The 22647-nt window shown below is 35.9% G+C and overlaps 2 protein-coding genes across 5 annotated transcripts in view; both read left to right on the top strand.

Moving 5' to 3' along the window:
- Positions 1 to 19015, top strand: part of PGAP1 (post-GPI attachment to proteins inositol deacylase 1) — a 39257-nt gene extending 20242 nt beyond the window's left edge. Inside the window, exons 11-20 of one of the 2 annotated variants that reach the window (XM_050339785.1) lie at positions 1048 to 1156; positions 1505 to 1543; positions 2614 to 2707; positions 3364 to 3454; positions 3671 to 3868; positions 5869 to 6001; positions 6964 to 7014; positions 7721 to 7944; positions 8294 to 8398; positions 9257 to 19015. In XM_050339785.1, the coding sequence (XP_050195742.1) occupies positions 1048 to 1156; positions 1505 to 1543; positions 2614 to 2707; positions 3364 to 3454; positions 3671 to 3868; positions 5869 to 6001; positions 6964 to 7014; positions 7721 to 7944; positions 8294 to 8398; positions 9257 to 9395 (1183 nt within the window). In that variant the 3' untranslated portion in view covers positions 9396 to 19015. The remainder of the gene's footprint in view (positions 1 to 1047; positions 1157 to 1504; positions 1544 to 2613; positions 2708 to 3363; positions 3455 to 3670; positions 3869 to 5868; positions 6002 to 6963; positions 7015 to 7720; positions 7945 to 8293; positions 8399 to 9256) is intronic. The other variant, XM_050339784.1, reaches the window with a different exon arrangement.
- CUNH2orf66 (chromosome unknown C2orf66 homolog) lies at positions 18904 to 22450 on the top strand. Of its 3 annotated transcripts, none has more exons than XM_050339803.1 (3): positions 18904 to 19045; positions 19569 to 19707; positions 20688 to 22450. In XM_050339803.1, exons 2-3 carry the CDS (start codon positions 19585 to 19587, stop codon positions 20868 to 20870), a joined length of 306 nt encoding a protein of 101 aa, XP_050195760.1. In that variant the 5' UTR covers positions 18904 to 19045; positions 19569 to 19584; the 3' UTR covers positions 20871 to 22450. The 3 variants fall into 3 exon arrangements, with proteins under 3 accessions (XP_050195760.1, XP_050195759.1, XP_050195758.1); XM_050339802.1 differs by lacking the exon at positions 18904 to 19045 and having other exon boundaries at positions 19101 to 19707; positions 20688 to 20888; positions 22188 to 22450; XM_050339801.1 differs by lacking the exon at positions 18904 to 19045 and having other exon boundaries at positions 19101 to 19707.
- Positions 22451 to 22647: the final 197 nt, after the last annotated feature.

The raw sequence follows: 22647 nt of genomic DNA, 5'->3' as shown, positions 1-22647 counted from the left end.
GTAATATTTCTGATATGAGACAGTTTCTCCAGTTTAAAGTGTTTGGCTTCTGCACCTTCACCTTTCTGACCTTGTTGGCGAAGTTGTTTTGACTCTTCCTCAGAATAAGAATACCCAATAATTATTTGCATAATGGTTCTCACTAATTTTCTGGAAAAAGTTGAACCACCTGACTGTGTATTAGATGGCTGGAAAACTGTCTTCCTTCTTTATTTTAGAAGTCTTAAGGATACCTCCTGATTTCCCCTCCTCCCTGTATTTTCTAACAGCACAGCACAGACAACTGAATTGTATTCTTGAGAATCTGTCTTTCCTATTCTTGTCACTCAGCATGTTTACCTGTTCTGTGAGAATCATAGAATCATAGAATAGATTGGGTTGGAAAAGACCTCCAAGATCATCAAGTCCAACCCCTGATCCAACTCTAATTACTCTATCATGGCACTAAGGGCCATGTCCAATCTCTTTTTAAAAACTTCCAGGGATGGTGAATCCACCACCTCTCTGGACAGGCCGTTCCAATGCCTGATCACCCTCTCTGTAAAGAATTTCTTCCTAACATCTAACCTAAACTTCCCCTGGCAGAGCTTGAGCCCATGTCCCCTTGTCCTGTTGTTGGTTGCCTGGGAGAAGAGACCAACCCCCACCTGGCTATAACTTCCCTTCAGGTAGTTGAAGAGAGTGATGAGGTCACCTCTAAGCCTTCTCTTCTCTAGACTAAACAATCCCAGCTCCCTCAGCCTCTCCTCATAGGACTTGTGCTCAAGTCCCTTCACCAGCCTGGTTGCTCTTAGGCAGTGTGTTCCCTCAACTTGTGTGCTTTCATTAGTGCTGTGCCCTTGTTAGTTCAGAGGAGAGTGGATTGAGGATTGAGAAAGTCATGGAGTTCTTTGTGATAAGATTAACAAGTTCCTTATACCATTTCGCTCATAGCATGTAGTGACACTTGGTGTACTAAATCTGCTTTGCACATGTTGAAAACTAAGACGTGTTTGGCTTTTTTTTTGGTTATAAGGGCAACAATTACCATTTAAATTGCTGTTTCAGAGCCCCATCTCTTACTGAGATTTCTGCCAAGCTGCATGTTGCTCAGCCTGGGAATGGCAACAGGGCTCCAGAGTTAAATATCTACTCTTCCTCAGACTGTCAGTATGAAGTGAGTAACACAGTGTTATTTTGTAGCTTAGTTTGCATTGCTGTGTAATTTATGCCTAATGTAGTTTTTTAAAATATACAGCTAATTAATCAAAATAAATAATAAGCAAATCTAAAGATGGGCTGTTTGACCTTTTTGTAAATGTACTATGTGTTACAAGTATTTTGCAACAGCCGAGTAGTATTGAAACCAAAACTTTGAAGCGTTTGTTTTTAAAAAGTCAGTAGTAAGGTGGTGTACATTTTAGTTGTGGGATTGCTGTATTCTAATACTTAAGTTGGCTTCTTAAAAATTGAAGTATTTTGTACTTACACTTACCATTGTATAAAATATTTGTTTTTTCTCAAGGTAATTCTGAAGACGTCACTTCTACAGGTTCTTGGGCAAGTAAGAAAACCTAAATTGGTTTTTATGTCAGTAGCATCTTTAGAAATTTTTACTTCTTCCCTTCTCTACTGCAGTACTTCAGATTCCTCCATGATGCCAGGAGGAACACTAACTACTCAATGATCATTTCACAACCTTGTCACTTGGCAGGGCACCCCATCTGGAAAAATGTCAGGCCTCAGTTTTCCGAGGATTAGAGGAGCACTCCAGCTCTAAAGAGCTGCTGTAAATGCGGAGCATTTCACTTTGTGGTTAGCTCGATATCTGTAAGGGATGACACTGGAGGTCACTTTAACTTTCTTGTCTGATGAGTCAGGAGTGTTAAAACTTTAAAATACATTTGGCATCAATTAAAAGTTAGGGGGAAAAGTCTAAGTAGATCCATATGCTCCTTTTCAACAAATTTTCTTCGGTTATCAATGAAGAATACATTTCAGCATGGGTATCAGTAAAAATAGACTAGCCATCTGCAGTTTCCTGGGTCTAAAAAGTAATTAATTTGCAAGCACCTAAGTGTGGTGCTGGAATATTACTGCCAAGGTTCTCTCTTTGAATCTATGCATTTATATGAAGGACTTTTAATCCTGTTGTTATTTTAGAAGAATTTATGTTCTATTTGTATATTAATCATGACTCAGGAGACTGGAAGCCAATTAACACAGACATGTAACTGCTTCTAAAAATTCTTTGCTTAAAAACATATCTAACTATATGCAGATTTTGCTTGGAATGTGGCCTTTTAATTTTTTGAAACGTATTTTATTGAAATGTATGATATTATATTTTTTAATATTTGTCTTAACTGGAAAAAAAATTGTTTATAAGTTGGTCATTTATCAAAACATGTTTGATTTAACCATTTATAAGAGATTCTAGCATTTTCCATATGTAACATTAATTGTTAATGTAGTTTATAAAATACTTATGCATAAAAAGGAGACGCTTTTTTAAGAAAATATTTTAAGAAATATTTTCTAATTGCATTATCGTCTTGACTTCATGATCATATTTGTTTGTGTGTGTTTTAATATATTTTTATAGATAGTTATCTGTATATTCTTGTCTTTCAGATAGTAAGGTTCCATGCTGGTGCTTTTCCTGTCTATATTGTTTCTAATATTCTTCTTACTTATGGAGGACAATTGAGCACATTGAGATCAACAGGTAGCTTTCTAGAATTTTTTTTTTTCCTGTCACAAGTGTTTTTAGAGCAATTACGTAATCAATTTACCGATGAAAGACCAGCTAGTTGTAAATTTTTTAAGCTAAGTATCATTCAACTTATGCAAATAATTGGATCTGTGCTCCTCAGTTTTGGGTTTTGTTTGCTGGTAGTTCTCCAACATTGTGTTGTAGCAGAATATTTCCTTTATCATTTTATTCTGCAATAGCTTCTTGGTGAATTATTTGTGTTGCACAGTAGTTTTGCATTAACAGAAGTCTACTTAAAAATACATACAAAAGTTTAAAATATATTGCTAGTATGCAGAAACCACTTTATTTCTTGCACAAAGATGAGATTTGCAGAATAACTTTGAGCCATGTCTTCAGACAAAGTGCATTTTTATTAAAATTCAGGTGGTGTTTGTAACAAACTCCATAACGTCTCTAGAAACTCTTGTGACTTACCTAATGTGAGTGATCCATTGAATAAGAGCCCTGGTGATGAAGTACTCAGACTTGCAGTTCTGTAACAAGACATGGTTATCTTTTCAAGTAAACTTTCACACTGTTGTCTGAATTTAATTTTGTTGCTAATGATGTTTGTTAAAGTTCACAACACAATAGTAACCATGGGTGCTCTCTGTTCTTGATTCCAGGCCAGTGCTCAGACTTTTCCCTTGAACTAGTTAGGACAGCTAAGCCCTACAAAGTAGAACCTCTTATAAGCATTGTTGTGTTTCTGCAGGGGTGAGTTTGCATTATTTGTTTGTTTGTTTGTTTAGTTTCCAAAACAGACATTTCAGTTAAACTATTGCTGGGAAGGAATATTATTTTATCTCTAGTTGTTGTGAACACCTGACTGTGATTTTGTTTGAAAGGCTGTAGTAGGAGGAATAGTTGATAGATATCTTACTGTAACACGTTTGGATGTGATAAATAATACTGCTTTCATGTTTTTGGCAGGTTTAACTGGTTTAGAGAGATATGGGAATCACTGTCACTCCCAGAGGTGGATGCTGCTGTACTGAGTAGTCAGGATGCATGGTTCCCCCTTGTGTCCCTGATTCTATTTCTTTTTGGGACAGGCATTGCCTACTGGAGTGGAGTATTTTTCTCTACGTCTCTGAGACTCTTCTCTTCATTATGGTTAACTCTGATCAGGTAAAACAGCATGATATCATATAATTATACTCTTTCAGATGACTTTGACCACGACAGTTCTTTTTCATTCTGTGTGAATATCTGGGCAGATTGAATTCTGCAATGTAGTTCATACATGATTTTAGACATCTGGGTTTGTAAGTGTTGAGAACTGAAGCAATATGATGATTGCCTCCTATTCCTTATTCCACGTTTCCAAAAGAGAACATAAATGTCTTTCTTGTTATCTTCACCAGCTGTTATAAAGGTTTTCAGTTTGGTTTTGAGGAAAACTTGTTGGGGAAAAGAAAGCAAAGAACTATTCCCTTTTCAGCAACTCAAGGAAAAAAAAGTAGTAGTGTTAGAATCCATTCCTCATTAGTGATATTGGATCAACTGCATTAAATAATACAAGCAGGTTTCTAAAACAAAAACTTCCTGAGCATTCATTTTAGTCTACAAGACTGTTTCATTATATAGGTCTGTCTGAGAACACCCGAATGCTTTTGGCAGTACAGATGAGTATTCAAATATGAAAGGGGTTTTAAAAATGCAAGGAAAATAAAGAGATTTCGAAAGAGTAAGTTAGTAAATTGGATAACATGCTTTTCTGAGGTTGTGGTTTTAGTGGCTTGAGTGTTCTGACACAGGTAAAAGTCCTCATTTTGATTTGAGCCAATTTGTCTCCAGAAGGTGGGTTGAGATGTTCTTTAAGTAAATACCCACAAAAAGATCTCTTTCTTCTTTTAATCACTTCAGGTCTGACTTGACCAAATAATTGATGAGGTTTTGGCTATTTTTGCTCTACCGTTTTGTTTATAAATTACACTGGATGTTTCATTATTAGTTTTAAGCGACAAATTAATGAATTTCTGAGTTTGAAGTTATTCCTACTGAACCTTTAAGAGGTTTAGCTCAATTCATACTCTTTTCATTAAAGCTTTTGATTTCTTGACCCTGAGAATGCCTTGGGCAGAGGCAGGAAAATAAGATTTTGTGTGCCTATGTGTAAGTCAGCTGGTTCATTTTTAAATTCTAGTGCCTTACACAGTTCTAGTACCTTACATGGGTTTTGATCTACTCCTGAATTCCTCGATAAAACTCCCCAAAATTATTTTCTATAAATCTCTCTGAAGTAGATAGCATTCACTTGAGTTTTGCTTAGTGTTCTGAAATGATCTGATATGGCCAGCAGCAAAGAATTTGTCATTAGCTGTCTGTGGAACTCTTTGTTTCTTGTCAGCTGGTCTTCTTTTTGTGTTTATTTTTAATATTTGCTGCAGAGGCTTTTACAATTGAATTTTCCAAATACTGTTTTTTTCTGTTCTCAATGTCTACTTTAGTCCTACAATATCCAACTTTTGCATAGTTCTAGTGCATTTCCTCCCCAGCACATTCCCCTCATTGTCACACCTTCTCAGCTCATCTTTGCCATTTCAGATTGTCTCTTACTCATATCAGCTGGAAACCAGAAACTTAAAATAAGCTTTTCTGTGTGTCTCAGACTGTGAACAAGCAGAAATTCCTGTCTGGGAAGAATGTTTTTCACAGAATTAATCTCCTGGGGACTGACTGTGTTGTACTGCTGTACTGCCTCTGAACATTGCAGTGCATCAGCGTTTGTAGAAGGAGCCACTTCCATGAAGCAGCTCTGCAGTAATAAGATACTTGTTCTTTTGAGCTGTTAGCACTGTACATTAGTTTTATGGGTCCTTTATGTTCCCCAAATGAAGTAATATAATACATTAATTGCAGACATGCATTCTAGAAGGTATAATATATAGTTTTATTATTTTATTTGCTGAGATGGCTTTTCTTACAAAGTAGTTTATATAGCAGTTGTTACATATGTTTACATTTGTCTAACTTTATTTTTCCAGTGTTAAATCAACATTCAGGAACAATTTTTTCAGTCATTCAAAAACCAGAATTATTCTTTCATCTTTTTAGGTCTGATGTTGTTACAAAAATATAACAGTAATTTTGTTTCTTTTTTTTTTGCCTTTTTTTAATTTTTTTAGACCTACTGTACTGGAAAAAGATAAGTTGATTACACCCAGAAGACTCTGTGGGATGTTATCCCTTTCTTTGGTTAGCTGGACAACTTGTGGTGCATTTGCTGTATTCCTTATTTATCTTCAATACTTGTTTAAGGTACTGAAAGGCTAAACGTTCTGAATTTGTAACTGAATTGAAAATTTTGTGTGCTTTGAATTAACCCCACGTTAAAAGCAAAAATCCAAGTTACCATTTTTCGTACATAAACGTTCTTCTTCTCATTCTTGAAGTAGTTTTTTTTTTTAATTTAGTGGAGTGTAAACGAAGACTAAGAACTCCTTCAAAGAGAAACTTGAACAAAGAGAGGACTTGAAAAGTTCTGTAGAATACTTTACACTTTTCATGAATCTTTATGGAGTAAAAGGAAGGAAGGTGGATATATTGAAGAATTAGGATAGTCTTCTTGTCCGTCTAATCTGATCCCTCGGGTAGTGCCACAAAGAGCCGTGTTTAGTCCCTGCTGTTCAGTTTCCATGGTCTTCCTTGCATCAGAGCCTCCAACTCCTCTGATTCACCCTAGGGTTATGTAGCTGTTCAATCAGCTGCTATACTTGGCTCCTAGGGAAGCAGGGGAGCGTGGATCTGAGAGCAGGGGCACAAAGCAGAGCAGCTTTGGTGGTCTGGAGCAGGCAAGTGGCAGCTGAAAGCACAGCCTGAGGAGCAGCACTAACTCAGGTTGAACTCCCTGAACATTCTACAAAGAATGTTCCCATGCTGACAGAAATTCCCCTTCTGCATTACATTTCTGACATGGAACTTCTCCTATATGGCCTGTTTAGGTTTCTGCTGAAAGCCAAGTAGAAATAAAGTAGAAATAAATTAAGGGGTAAGGAATATGCAGGTTTCCCACTCTGTCAAGCACAGTGGAACTCCCTCCTTAATAGAGCACTTTGGGTGCTGCTGATAAAGACAGAGGGAATTCTTGCACTGTAGCTGTTGGAGCCCTAAAATCATCCAGCTATAAAAAGGAAGAAAAAATAATGTCCTGATTTTTTTTTCCTATACTACAGCTTTTTTGTGAAGAAACATTACTAAAAGTTGAACTCTTTGTCTTGCAGGTTATAAGACTGCATGTGAATGTAAGAGCAGAACAAAACAAGCTCAACAGGGTAAGTCTCTTTCCTGCTTCTGTTCCAAACTAACACCAAAAATTGTTTGGCAAACTTATGCATTATGAATTGGTAGTAATAGGTTGTACTGTGATGACTGGATGAAACATAGTTAATAAAGCCAGAAAAAGTTGATGGAAGTTTTCTTTGGGTTTTTTTTGGTGGATTTTTTGTGTGTTTCATTTTCAATCCTCTCATTTGCATATAATTTTGTTTTCTTTCATTTGTGGGGTTTTTTTCCTGTCATTGGAAGTTAGTATCTACCAACTCATTAGTTCATCTTTGCTATTTATTCCCACAGCTAATATTTTACTCCCAGTTGCATCACCTCCTATATCTTTTCTGTGAATGATCATCTGTGATTTTTCACCCACATGCTTTATTACTCCTTTTATTCTGTTCTTTCTCCTTCCAGGAACTCCATTTCTTATCACTGCATTGGTATCAGGGCATCTCCACTCTCCATTCTTTTCTTCCAGAGACATCTAAACTATTAGTGTATGATAAATTTCTGGTTAAATTTAGGTGCTTTAAAGTTGAACTATTAAATTACACTTTTGATGGTTTTTTGAGGCTTAAATTGCAAATTCTCTTCCTAAATTAGAGCTGGTGTGATACAGTTAGGATTTTTTTCCCTGTCCTTTTTCCCCAGCCTGGGTTCTTTCAAACCTGTGCACATTTTTGTGACTTTGTCTTTCATTTTCAGGATTCAGACCACTCACAAGAAACTTCACAGAACTCCAGTATACACACAGTCAAACCCCAGAGTTCGATGGACAGTGTTCCAGAAATGAGCCAACCTCTTACCAACAGTACAGCAATTGCTGAAGCTGTTAACAGTCTTAAGATGCACCTTACAATCCTCAATTTATTCACGTGGATTGTGCTGCTCAACTTGCCATCTTTAATTTATTGGCTAAAAAATCTCAGGTAAATTCTTAAATTGCCACTAAGGTGGAAGAAAGGAATATGAACCTTGGAAGGTTATAAAAATTGTAAATGTTTCTCTTTACATTATTAGCTACCTTATAGTTTCAGGTATTTCTGTTAGTTGTTATTGTCTTCTGTCTGCACTCCAGTTTGTGCTGTGTGTAAGTAGGTGTTAAAGGAATTGGTGATATGCTGAAGAAAGTAGTGATTCAGAAACTATTTAAAATCAGGTTTTGATGCTATATGAATATAATGTATATTTGTTATCAGCACATGCTTGTTCCCAATGTAGATATTATTTGGTAGCCTAATTTAGAAGTAACAAACTTTTTAAACCGTTTCTTTGCAGGTACAATGTTAGGCTTGATCCTGATCCATGTAGATCTACAGCTATTATCATCGTGTGCATTTTAGAAATTCTAATGAATTCAAGTACTTCTGAAGTGAAGTCAAGGTACTGTAGCCTAATCTCTAGTTTTGTTTTCCTGCTTCTTTGTTACTTACCATTTATGTGATAAAACTTAACTTATGCTGTACAGACCTGTAATTGTTCAGCCCATGTATAAATTCAGGAACTCATATGATAAATCCAAAAGACTAGGTAAAATGTGTGCAAATTACCTCTAGTTCAGCTAAGTGGAGAAAATCCTCTTTATTTGCCACATAGCAATAAATTAGTCATGTGCTGTCTAAGCAGTCGGTTGCATAACTAGGTCTTATTGTGACTTTTTAATTCATGATTCATTGAATCCTTTCAAATGTTACAGAATCCTAATACATGTAGCAATTATTGTCAGAAAGTTATGAAGGGAAGTGAATTCTAAAGCATTATAGTAATGTTCTTGTACCTCCCCTTATGGGAACACCTGTGGAAATGTAATGTGTTTTCTACTGGATTAAGAAGTTTTGATCACTTGTTTTTGCTGACAGGTAGAGCATTTCTTGTCCAGATATGAAATTAGGCAATGCCTCAGGAAGGACAATGAATAATAATGAATGTCATTTATGCTCTTGACCAGTACCTGTTATCTCAAGTTAAGCGTTAAGCCATTAAATCTTCCTTTGTTACAGAGAGTTTATTTCTAAATTAATATAGAAATATTTTAATGACATTTTACTACCCTTTTTGAGTAATTGCTCTTGCTTCATGCATCAGTTGTTATTGCCCACTAGACCTAGTACTTCAGTTTGAAAAATTAAAAAAACCTTGAAATATAAACTGTTTTGCAAAGAAAAGTGAAATATGTTATTTGCGTACCTTCTATATGGGCGGGCTACATAAGTGGTAATTTTTGTCTTTGTACTCTTACAGTAAACTCTTGAAGATTGCAGCCAAAGTTCCACTCCCTTTGTCTGTTGCGATGCTGGCCTTTGGACGAATGCATTTGTACAGAGTGCCACACTTTGTAACCTTTTCTCTTCTCCTACATGTGCTGTGCTGTGTTGTGTAGTGTTCGTTCTACATAGGAAGGACAGTGCACTCAAGAAACTTAACACTGGAGATGGGGCGAATTTCAGCGAAGAAATGCCTAAATTAATATCATCAGTCGTTTACGTTATGTGGGAAAGAGAACAGAACTGGGAATCCTTTATGAAAAGTTCATGATTCTGTTCATGTTGCTTAGAAGGCTTTTCACGGTGTTTATTTCCTGACCCTTAAAATCAAGTGATTTAACTGTGTGTAAGCACATAAATCGTATCAGTGCAACGTCTCAGTACTCTGCCTTGTAGACACTTTGATATTTCACGGTATTGCTTTGTTGAAACAGACTTTTTTTACTCACTGTGCCATACAGTGTGTATGCTCTGAACTTGCATCTCTTGCAGGTCTAAAGTATGCTGGTTAAAACTCAATACATTTCAAGCACACTGTGACTATCACAAAAACTACACAGCCAAGTATACTTTTAATTATTTTATGTACATTTAAAAGCTGCCACAGTTGTGTCTAGACAAACTAGAATGTACTGCTTATATAGAACTGTTATTTCTATCAAATCATTTGTTCAATCAGTGTGAGTTGAACATTTGTGAGATTATTAAAAGTCTTACACTTTTTACTTTTTGTGAGAGTGAGAAAACAACAGTATTCTATGTAGCTTTCTATTCAGGAAGGATACCAGCAGATTCGTAAACAATTTGCTGTGATGTTGTTTTAAAACATTCAGTTTTCTCTGGAATTTTGAAATTAATCCTTGGACTTTGTCCATATGTAGAAGCTAGCAAACCTTGAGGTGTGGTGTGAGTTAAGTGTTGTACTGCACTGTTTCCAAGTTGCTTTTTCCCTATTGTAAATGGAGAATCAATCATCTCCTAATAAATTCCCATACATGAAATGAATATGGAATAGTTACAATACTGTAAACTCCTGCCCTGCCATACAGTGCTAACTTCTGCATGTGGACAAACTCTTAGTAATAGTGGGAAGTACTGACCATAATTATTAGCTCTGTATAAACTATTATCTTAGTGCCTAGATGCTACAGTGACTGCCATTTATAATAAAGCCTAAAATAGCTCTGTGTAAGGAATTCTGTCCCCTGGGCATGTGTTTTGCCAACAGAAGAAATCTCAGTAGCTGCTAGGTTTAAATGGTGTGTTGATTCTGTGTAGAGATGAGCCTGCTCCTTGCTTCTGTGTTAGCTGTCTCTGCTGTGTCTGAGATTACCTGTTATTGTCATATGGAAATACCAGACCAGCTCAATCATCTTATAGGAATAAAGAGAGGAAGTCTGCTGCTCACAGTCAATCAAGTATATTCTTGATATAGTAGTACAGCCAGCCTGACCCATTAATTTAATTGTATCTCATTAATCTTGCCTAAAGTGCCTCAGTTAGTTCTAACATGTTTTTAGGGTCCATTCATCTGAGCTGGTTGGAATGACTCAACTCACCCAGGGACTTTCCAGAATGAAGGACAAATGTGAAGTAAGGATGTGTTTTGTTTGCTTACATCCAAGTCAGCAGTTCACGTTATTAGTAAGTCATTAAAACTGCTGTAACTGAGTAAGGCTATTGTAGTCAGCCAAACTACTGTCACTGTTATCAGTAATCTGTGTGCTGGTATTCTAGTCTTGGCCTTTTTTAAAAAGGTTAGATTATACATAGTGTTGTAAATCAGAGAAGTTATTTGAATTGATAATATCGTGATTTTTCTGATCAAATGTATGCTACAGTATATGTATATAAGAAATTGTGTGACTAATTATACTTGTAGCTAAATCCAACTCTTGGTTTAACAAAAAAATTGCTGTTCAATCATAGAAGAATAGAGAATTTTTCTATTGCAGATGGCTGTGAATGAAAGATGGTGGCAGAACTGCATTAGGGCTGTCTGTGAAACGTGCAGGACCTGATTTCTGCGGAAGATAATTTTCCTTGACCTTCATGGTCCTGTTGACTTACTGCTGTATTTTACTTCTGATTTTGTATTGCCATCTTAATGGGCTCTTTATCCATTTGCTGGAACTGTTGGTGGAAAGTATTAATCAGAACAAGGAAAGCAAAGTCTCTGCATGTAGTTGCTTTGATAGCTTCCAAAATGTGCCACAATGTGAAACCTACTGAATTAAAGCAGCATAGAATAACACCAATTTTTAAAAATTTTATTTGTTTTCTTAAAACTGGGAATTCTACTGATAATTATTAGCACTCTTCATAAAGTGAGTTCCATAATCTTGTATATATTCCTGCTTGATTTTAGGTTGAAGGTAGAAATAGATATCCTGAGTCTGAGATCCCAGAGGACAAGGGTTTATCACACCTCCCTCAGTGCTACCTTTTCTCAGAGATAGTTTACCTTTGGTGGGGAAAGGAGGGGAAGTTTTACTCCTGCTTTGAACTTATATGCATTGTGTACCATTTGATAGATTAAAATTGTTGTCAGAGATGTGCATCTGGATTTTGCAGTGATCATGGACTGGACACCTTCAGCTGTTTGGCAGATTAGGAGTCTAATCCAAATTAGATCTTCTATATAATCAATGGATGGTAATAGGATTAGAACAAGTCCAGAGAAAAACCCATCCCATTCTAAGAGGATGAATTATCCCACTTGCCATTCTGGAAGGAACTAGATTTCATAGCAGTCTAAAATGATATTTCGGATAAAATACAATGATTGTTTGTTACTTTTGGACAAGAAGCTTCCATGAGGCGAATCTGTAGTTCTGCCACTGATCACAATTACCATTTTAGCAGAAATGTAGGCTAACCCAATATAAATACTTTTAATTGCATATATGAGGAGGTCTAAGTATTACTGAAATATCCTTTATTATGAGTAGGGTGCATTTATAAACAGCTTTTGGCAAATACATTATAATATCTCTTATTACCTTTAGCTAAATTAAAATTCCAGTTTATTCTTCAAATTTTAGATTATGTAGCTGTGTGGGAGAAGAACAAGATGCAAATTAACTTGTAAAGGTTTATACCTCAGCATGCATTCAAAATAGGAACTATTTATGTGGCTTTATTGTAACATTTTTTATAAGCTATCAGAAACAGAATGAAAAAACAGGGTAAGAACTTAAAGTACTTTGGTACAGCATAAATGTACATCAGAATCTTTCTTTGGCAGGGGTAGATTTTGAGATGAGAAGCTTTTATTGATATCTTCATACCCTGAAATTACTCATGAAGTCTCTAATCTATTCTGGTTGATGTCATCAGACTTGGTTCCTCAGTGCTGCAGTCACAGGACCTACACGTGTAGCAAACAGTTCATAGGAGGTCTCTGTGAGTCTGGTAGGGGAGGACTCACCTCTTAACTGGAGTTACCAAATGCACCTGGAAACTGAAGAATGAACGTTGTCCAAAGGTGGTATTTTTAGTTTTGATTTCAAGGCTGGTTGCAGTGTGTCACACTTCGGCACCCTGTTAAAAGGGGGTTGAGTTTTTTGAGTTTTGGTGGGAGGGGTTTTTTGGGGCATGTTTTTATTTCCAAAGAACTTGCAGTAAATGAAACTTAAGTTAATATTATTCTCAGTATTTAGAGTTCTGCCCTGATTTTGGTTTTGAGTGAGCTAACTCATGTAGCAATTCACTCCTGAATATTAATTGGCTAAGTTTTAAAACAGATGAATAACAGCAAAACCCTAAACAGTGCAGGAGTAATGTATTGCAGGAGTCATAGAGACTGCCTATCTGTCTAAGGGAATTTTTCATTAACCTAATTGGACTATCTTTAAAGTCAGTGATTAATAAAATAAAATTTATTGACACTTAAAAAACCAAAAGCATTGCATATTTTGGTATTCAATACGACAGCTGATTTTCCATGTGTTTGCAAGTAGCCAAGGTGATGACCTTGTTACTTGACTTTTTTTCTGAAATCTGGTACATCTGCTTCTAAGCTTTGACAGGACAGAATAAAGTCAATTATGTGCCTGTCAATAAATGTTAACATTTGAGAAACTTTCATTTGAATCAAGTTTATTGCAATACAGTGATGAGTGTGTTTAGACTTTATTTGTACTGAGAAAAAACCAACCATTTGCTGACCTTCAATACTCTGAGTTATGAAAATGATTTTGGAAGCTGTTATAGTGTCTGTACAGAATTGTACTGCTGTTTGAAGTCACTCAGCTACTAGAAAATTGTTGTTGTAAAACAGGCTAAAATCTTAATGCTTGTTTTTCATTTAATGGTGAATGTTTCTCACTGAATTTACAGCTTTGACATTTTGCATCTCTTTTTTTTTTTCTGGGAGATAATCAAGCTAGCTTTTATAAGCACTTAGCTTGGTACTGTGAAACGTAAAATTTTCCTCACTGTTCCTTTAGGGGAGGTGTACTTACATACTTCTGTCACCAAAGCTCCTTGCTGCTGTTGTATAGCCTCTAGGAAATGTGTATGAACAACAATTCAAAACTAATTCCTTTTTTTATGCTAAAGTAAGATAGTTTTTCTACCTTTTTCTTAGAACCAGAACTTTAGGCTAGAAGATTAGAATCTGTAAAATCTTAAAAAATTTCTTTGAAAACCTGTTGTAATGTATATTCTTATGTATGGAAGAAAGTGTTCAGTGCTTTTAATCAGCTCATCTATCCTCAAACTTAAATAAAAACTATATGTTTTGTCTTAATAATAGAAATTAATTTTAGAAATTAATTAATTAATTTAGAAATTAATTTTGCATCTCTAAAGACCAGGAATGGCACACAGAAACTTGTTCCTTTGTGGCTCATCATTCCAGTTCCTCCTTCCCCTGCAGTTATCTTTGGTTTGCAGGGTCCTTCCCCTGTAGTACAAACCACAATGTTCCCAGAACATCAGGTCTGGTGAAAACACACAGCAGCTGTCCTGTAGACTGTTTTTCTAGTGAAGTTTTGCCTGTTTGTTGAAATACCAGCCAAGACTCTTTCTTTTTTTCCCTTCAACTTAAATAGTTTCAGGGTATATATATATTAAGCATCGTATGTGCAAGTGTGTTGATGTTTAGTTTTATAAAAGGCTGAGTGCACTATTTTGGCATCGATGCAGGCTTCAGTATTTTCCACCTACATCACTCTGAGTGTGAGAACAGTATTTGAGACTGCAGCACCTGACAACTGAAACATTTTACAGAAGTATGCAGGTAGTAGGCAGGACACATATAATTAGAGTGCCAGACCAAAACTGAAATGCGAAATTCCTCACTGTGACTTTGAACTTGTAGCTTTCTAGAGATAAAAAAATAGAAAAAAATACTGTGCCTTAAACCAGTAAATGGATACACTCTTAACTGTAGCCTGTGGACTTCTGTAGCCTTATATTTGATTTTTGAAGTTGACCAAAAATGTTTGTGTGGATCATACTGAAACTTGATTTGGGGAAAATACTTAATTCTTTTGACCCTGTTTTGTGCTTAGAGAAATGAAGATTTATGACAAGTACAATATATTTTTTGGTTTGGAATCCCACCAACCAAAGTTAGAAAGCTTTAGCTGACCTTAATTTCTCAAATCTTTTTGTTAGGTAAAAAAGAAAAATAAGGAAAAGTAGTCTCAGAGATTTGTCTCAACTTTGAAGTCTGTGTGTCAAATTATTTTGAAACATTTTGTTCTTCATCTTCTTCAAAAGAAAAGAAAATCCTCTTATTGTAGTTTATGCAAAATACTGTATTTAAACCATTGAGTATCAAAAATCTATGCTGGTATGAGAATAAAACTAAAAAGGGTGAGATAAATTGTTTGTGTTAAGACACCAGAAGTTTTGAATAATAAATTTCACTTTTTAGGAAAAATATTCACATATAAGTCCCTGAAAATTCATGTGTAAATTCTCTTTTTGGGTGGAAAAAATTTACACATTGTTCTTCCTAATTCATTAAAGAAAACCAGAAATAGTCAAGATCTTAAAATCTTGTTTTAGTACAGTAGAAGATTTCTTACACTTATTTGTTTGGTATGAAGAGCTAAGGAAAAGCCACTGCTGAGTTTCCTTATATGTCTCTAGAGGATTTGTTGTGTGTTTTGAACAGACACCCACAAATTGGGACTTCACCACCTTCCTGTGTTGGTACCATGTACCAGTGAATCTGGAAAAATGATGCCATCTCAAAGCTTATCGTTGTGCTGTGGGTATTTAGACATGCACACACAATGACTGCATGGCAGCAGATCACTGTAGTTGTTTGCAGCAATACAAATCAAGGCTATTGACCTTTTTTATTGAGAACTTTTATTGAATCTGGGTGCCACAATGCTGCTGGTGCTGTGGCACAACAGATAACATGCAATTTTTGTGTCTTCCCTGTTAATTCCTTCTTGTGTGTTCATTTAGGACCCCTACAATTCATTCTGGTCACCCAAGTTTTTCTTTTGTGATGATGTTTCAGTAATCCCACTCATCGGTGATTTCCTACAGGAATGTTCTAGTATTAAGAATTATTGAGATGGTAGAACTACCTTTAAGGCCTTTATATATGATGATAACTCGAGAAAAGCTCTGTAACTTGATTCCCCACCTACCTTTTAATTGTTTTTTCCAGGCACAAAGACAGAAGGATGTTGGCAAAAATATCTGGTTTGGGTAATTAGACAGGAGGTGTTTGGTTTTAAGAGGACTTCAAACTTGGAAGAACACATACATAACTTTTGGAAAAATCTATCACAAGCAACCTGTCTTACATGTTTTTAACTCTTCCTCTGTTTTCAGTTTTTACATAGCTACTGTAAACCTGCTGTTGTGTTGTACATGGAACTAACTCTTAATAATTACAGGTTTCTAGAGATGTTGACAGAGTCTTATCTGTAAATGTTTTATGATGCTATAGTAAATTTTTGTGCTTATTAAAATGTTTATAACCAAGTTGCTACAGATCGTGCCATGCATCGTAAGCTTTGGCAAAGTCCTTGTCTTGTGAGATGCTCAGAAAAACTTGGAGAAGAGGTATTTTCAGCTAATGTTGAAATTGCAGAAAACTGAAATCTCAGTCTTTAAAAACTGTGCTTTTATATACTGGTACTTTTTTGTTGTAGTTGAGGGCAATTTGATTGGAAACTACTCTGGGATTTTCACATTTTGTTTGACGTTTTCCCAGTCTGCAATGTATACTTCAAATTTTTTTATTTGTCTTTTTTTTTACCTAAACGTGCATGACTTAGAGTACATTGTATAGCATACCCCCTGCTAAATAAACACTTTTGTATATTTTTGTACGGTGTCCTAACGTGGTTGCATTAGTACAAATGGTTGTAATTCACAAAAAAGTGCCACTTACCAGTCCTAGTGTGTAGAGTGTTGTGTTACCTGTACTTCTGTTGTACAAACACGCTAATGAGTGTTGTGATGAACGTCTGCCTTTAGTCTTTGCTCAGGTACTCGTGTGAAGCAGTCTGGTGCTTTTCCTTCTAACTTGTAATACTTGGAATTCTAAGCAGAAAATAAAAATAGCAAACCAAAGCCTTGTGGTTGGAGCAGTGCTTTAACAGATGCTTTTTTCACATCTGAAGTAGAACACAATAAAGAGCATACTGGCTGGAGCCTGTCTCGGTATCTTAACTTGAACATCTTAGGCTTGCTGTCATGAGTGGGAAATGCAATAAAGTTAAAAATGTTTGGTGAATAAAACAGCTTACATAGGGCATCATATGTGTAAAACCTTTTCTCACCTGAACTAATGCATTTTAAATTTTTACCTTTTTGAGGTAAATTGCAGGGATCTGAACCAGCAACGCTATGAGTGTTTTCAGCTTCAGGGCAATTTAATTCAAACATACATGAACATTATTTACTGTGCCATAAGGGTAATATAATTCATATAGACACTTTGAAAAGATTTGATTTACTGAAGATGTGTGCCAAGAAAACCTAATGCCTTAATGGGGGTGCAATTAAAAGGCAGTACACTGACATCTGGCTTTGAAAGCATTTATTAAACTTAGCTACTGTTCTCAAAGGAGGATGCAGTTTTGTTCAATCAGTGTAAGCATACTAACAGTATTTTAATATGAATGTGTTCTGCTTATTTTTTACTTTCTCTGAAGGAAAGAACTGAAATTCAAAAAACCCCCAAAACCTGCACATTAAAATGAACCATAAGTCTAAACAGACTTTTAGCTCCAATAGTTTCTCAGATGTTTTAGCTGAGGAAGCAACTATACAAGTGTGTTGGGATTTCTTTTTTTTTAAAGACAGCTCACAGAAAATAAATGCCAATTGAATCTCTTGCATATCTGCATATTCACCAGTCACCCAGACTGCCTGAATTCCTGCAGTAATAATTCATTTCAGATTTACAGATTACTTTGGTGTGTTTTACTAGCTGGATATACTGTGTATCCCCCAGTTTGTTCTCTGTAAAGAAATCAAAGGAATAAATTAATTGAGGGGAAAAAAGGGGCTGTTATGTTTTTTGGGTTTTTTTTTCCCCCCCTCCCACCTCCCAAAGCTAAATAATGAAATAAAATCTAATTCCAAACTCTAAACCATACTTTTTCCACTTTCTGTGATTTTCTCTAGAGGAGCGTATTTCTACTTCTGGCTAAAATAATTATCTACCTAGAAAATCAGTAAATGAAGTTCCCTTCCATAGGGGCCTGCCTATTTACAAGTTACTCAGTTGCTACTGCTGAGTTCTTGATGAGTTCACTATCTGGAAGTTGGCTGTTATAAAAACTAATTGATGGAGTTTTGATGGATTGTCTTTTCGAGGGCATGAATTTTTTTCTAATCTGAATCTGCAGAATACACAAGCTGGATAAATTCTCTTGAATTTTTATATGCTGTTGCAGACATGAAAATAATATTACTAGCATTTTGTTTACTGTTTTGCTAATGATGTTTGGATGTCTTCTGGAAGGATGGTGGTAAGTTTTTATTTTGCTTTCAAAATTTAAAACAAAGATGTAATGCTTGTATTCAGAAATAAACATCTATAATGTGGATTAAGATAATGATCCAGAATCTTTTGTTTTGACGTGTCTATTTAGAGATATATTTTATGTGAAATTAAATCAAGTATCATCTATATAATGGAGGAAAGAGTGTGGTGAAATTATAAACAAAAAAATGTGAGCAGCTTGGATATGAAGAATGCTATGAAATAAGGCAAGGGCAAATTATCATAGTCCTCCTTGTCTTAGTTTCTAGTCTGACAGGAGGATATTAACTGCTGATAAAATCAGAGTAGGAAACCAATGCTTCCATTAAAAAGTTATAATTTTGGATCTTGAAACAGACCTTACTTTTCTCTCTCTTTTTCCAGCATCAGGAAAATGATCCATATCTCATTTGCTTGAGAACCATTAGTCACCATTCTAGAGATATGGCTAATTACTTTTAATTAAAAGTAATATTTTGATACAGCTCTGCTGTCTCTGCTGGGAATTGTTTTAAACTTACGATGTTCTTACCACCAATTTTCTGCAATACGGCTTAGGAGGAATTTGTGCTGCACTGTTCGATAGCAACAGGTCTGAAGAGTATCAAGGATGAAATTCTCAAGGGTCTTTATGTCATGGATGGAAATGGAATCATTACTGTATTTTTGAACTCCTGCTAACGTCATTGACACCCACCTACAGTCCACTAGAAATATAAGTGCAGAGATCAGTTTGTTCGCGGATTACAAGCAGACCAACCAAGAAGGGGCAAGCCAGATCCAAAGTCACTGGTAAGCTTTATTTTAAAGGGAGAATTTTTTTCCTCCCCTTGGGTCAAGTTGTGAAATGTGTCCCTAGTATTTTATACCAGGCTGTCTTGTGATTGCACTTACTAATATATGTAATACAACTTCATTTAATGCAATTTTAAAAACTGAGCTATCTGCATCTTGAGCCATATTTTTGCATTCTTCTTGAACCACACAGTTCTGATGCTGTAGCTAATCAGCCACTGAAAATGGCTCTAATAACAAATGTAAATTTACAAATGTAGTATTTTGTGTTAAATGTTCTACTAGTCCCTCAAAAGAGAATCCAGTGTCTAAAAATAGTTTTGGTATGGGAGACGCTTCCTGAGAATAATTTGTTCTTCCTAATCCCTTAGTACTAGAAGACCAAAAAAAAACTAGTATTTTTTTTACATGGACATAATCTGCAGTAGGCAGTTTTCCTTGGTTTAGTGTGGTTGATTTACATGTTACTAGTGACAGCTCTGTAGGACTTAAGGAGCATGGATGTTTGTCCTTCTTACAGACTGTTCATCTCCAACATGTGGAAAGTGGTGCTCCTGGGTCTATACATAGTATTGGCTGTGAGAGGATTGGCAAAGGGTGCTCCTTTCCAACCAGAAGAAAAATGGAAACCTCTAGATAACCCGAGAAACAGAGACCTGGTAAGGAAGTGCTTCAAGAAAGAGAGATAAACTATTATGTGGGGTTTTTTTTATTTTCCATCAAGAGACTTTTTATCTTCTAAGTTTAAAGGTAATAGGGGTCCATTAGATGAAATGTTAGCAACTGTGCACTTTCTATTGTCAATAACCATTTTTCAGTCATTTCTCAGCCCCTTAACTGAGGAGGCATTCTCAGTGTACAGCAGTGCATAAAGCTTCCTTGTAAGGCAGCTATAACTAAAACTCCTTACAGCAGTTTTAGTTTTTAAAAATGTATTTTGATTATACAACTACTAGTTTCCTGAAACAGAAGAGGAATGATTACTATGTTTCTTTCAGATGCGTACTCTGATTGCATGTTGTTTCGTTGAATGGAAGTACAAATCCATTTGCATCCAGCATGTCATGAACAGTGGCTAAAGATCTGAAGGTGAATTATAGCCAAGAAAATACCATTATGGGAACACTGGCACAGTCTTAAAAAGAATTTATGAAGGAGAAAAAAAACAGTTACCCGTAGTTTTTCCTCACTATTTTAAGAATCATCAGTTTCTACTTTTAACTGTTTGTGAGGGTACAGTTCAAATCAATTGCCCACTGTTGCTGACTCCCAGAGAAATGTTTAACAGAACTGTCCTGTTTGCTCTCAGGCTGTGGCTGTTTTATGATGGGATACAGTCTGAATCCCCAGTGATTCGGTGGGAGTATAAGTGAGCAGTAAACATGGGAGTCTTTTGACTTAACATAAGATGTAGAAGCCATGGATGGAGTGAACATTTCTGAATTATGTTGCCTATACTGTATGTATTATATCAAAATAGATGTACTATATTTATTATGATCAAAATAGAGAGGATTTCATTCCACAGAGGAACAAATATTACATCTTATTACAAATATTACATCTAATTTGTGTCAGTAGAAATGATTAATCTCCATCGGTCATGCTCTGCTTTATTTCACATGTGCAATATGTTCAGTTTTTCAGAACGCTCCAGGCTTATTTTTCGGGCAGGGGGCTCGATCTCAGGAAGTTCCCAGCTGCTGTCACTGTGAATGATGAAGGACCAAGGCCTCTCATGTTCTATGCAGATCCGATTGCTTCTGCATTTGCAGATTACGAAGAAAGGAAAAATTCTTTTCCCAATTATTTCAAAGGCTGAAAGATGCTGTTGACCAAGGTAAAAGAGGAGGCCTTTCCTCTGATGTTGTTACATGTAACCAAGAGAAAGATTTGGATTCAAGTGATTTTTGCATCTGACTGAAGTGTAAAAGCAACTACTTTTTTAGAGGGAACTAAAAATGTAGTTCCTTAACTCTTGCTGAAATGATTTTAAACTTCTTGAGGTAGAGATTTATGAGGTATTTACTAATTAGATAAAATAACACATGGTTCTTGTGCACACCTGTATAGTCCATGCTTTTTATTTCCTCTTTTTTTCTCCCCTCTTTCATGTGGAAAACCATTTTGAAAATGTACAGGTAATAGGGAATGAAGATTTCATGTAAGTAATTGATACCAGTAAATTTAAAGTTGAGACTAATGGTTTCTTGTGATATATGTATATTAAGAAAATTAATTTAGACAAAAGATATTGCACTAACAAAGCATACATTATTTATCTTGGTCCATTGCTGCTGTTTTCCTTATTTCTATGACTAAAATTGAAGGTTGATAGAAGGATTGCAACTTATGCACATCTTATGCATAAACAAAATTGTAGTGGGTTAAACTTGCATTAATAATAAATCCAGCCTCGATTTATAGGAGGTACTTCTCAGCTATTTTATGTATGAATAACCATACTCGGTAACAAATAAATCCTTTTTAGTATCACCTTTGAAAGTGAATATTGGTAATTCTGAGGAAAGGTAATTCATTGTTTTCTTCTGATAAATAGTTGAGGATTTCAGTAAGGTTTAAATCTAAGCACTTTGGTGATGTACTCAGTATCTTAAAGAACTTAATTTTGTGATCAATACTAAGCCTGTGATTTCCATCTCTGTCCTGCTCTCTGCCTGCTTAACCACATTGCTCTTTGTAATCAACAGTGAAGCTCCTCTACTCGTACTGTCATGAATCAGAATGAAGACTGCACTCAGATTTTAATACTAAGTTCTCTTTTTGCTGAGCTTTTATGTCTGGGGGTGGGGGAGGGGGAAAAGCACCACGGACTGAATATTGTGCATGAAAAATAAATGAAAAGGGACTTTAGAAAGGATGCTGTAGCTCTACTGTAAGTCACAGCAGCAATGAGAAAGTGACTGGTGGAAGTAATTTGTCCTGCATAATTCAGGATGGTCACGGCAGTTCTTTTCCGTGTTCAGAACTGTTTTCTGGAAGCTGAGGTCTGCTGTGCTCAGTTGGGCTGTTTCAGCCAGTGTTACCAGGTCTTAGTTTGGATCAGATCTTGGTTGCATATAGATATTTCTGTATTTGTCTCACTTTTTTTTTCTTTTTTTTTTTTTTTCTTTTACAGGCTGTAGAACTTCACGCGAAGTGATAACCTTCACAAATTTTACTGCTTTGACTTTTTAACTGTTACTTGACAATTTAAAATGTTCTTCACCGTCACAGTTCCTACCTGTGGAATGTGATGTCATGCTGTAATTAGCAAATATTCGGTCTCTTGACAAATGTGTGCTGTTTGGCTGCTGCAGAATTGTGTTTGAGCATCAATAAACGAGGAGTGTAACAGAGCACTTTTGATTACTGCTGAGAGTCTTTGTGCAGAACTGGGAAATAAATGGTAGTTTTCAATTTATTAGAACTAGATGTCATAAGGTGTTTTGTGGCGATTTTTCAGATACACCTTTGCTGAAAGCCCGTTCGTTTCTCGGGTGGCTGAAGGGAACACTGGCCTGGGGTTGCTTGTGCCTCCCCCCCAGCCCCGCACACCCATTTCTGACCCTGCCCCAGCCGATAAGTCACCTGCACGA

The sequence above is a fragment of the Myiozetetes cayanensis genome, unplaced genomic scaffold, assembly GCF_022539395.1.
Source record: "Myiozetetes cayanensis isolate MyiCay16 unplaced genomic scaffold, myiCay2020 scf9, whole genome shotgun sequence".
Lineage (NCBI taxonomy): Eukaryota > Metazoa > Chordata > Aves > Passeriformes > Tyrannidae > Myiozetetes > Myiozetetes cayanensis.
The sequence above is the reverse complement of the archived record's forward strand: the minus strand, read 5'-3'. Positions and strand labels throughout refer to the sequence as shown.

Excerpts from the sequence above, each read along its gene's own strand:
- CUNH2orf66 (XM_050339802.1), top strand. The coding sequence starts at position 19,546 with ATGGATGTTTGTCCTTCTTACAGACTGTTCATCTCCAACATGTGGAAA. Across the intron at positions 19,708-20,687 it reads ACCCGAGAAACAGAGACCTG|TTTTTCAGAACGCTCCAGGC; the intron begins GTAAGGAAGTGC and ends CAATATGTTCAG.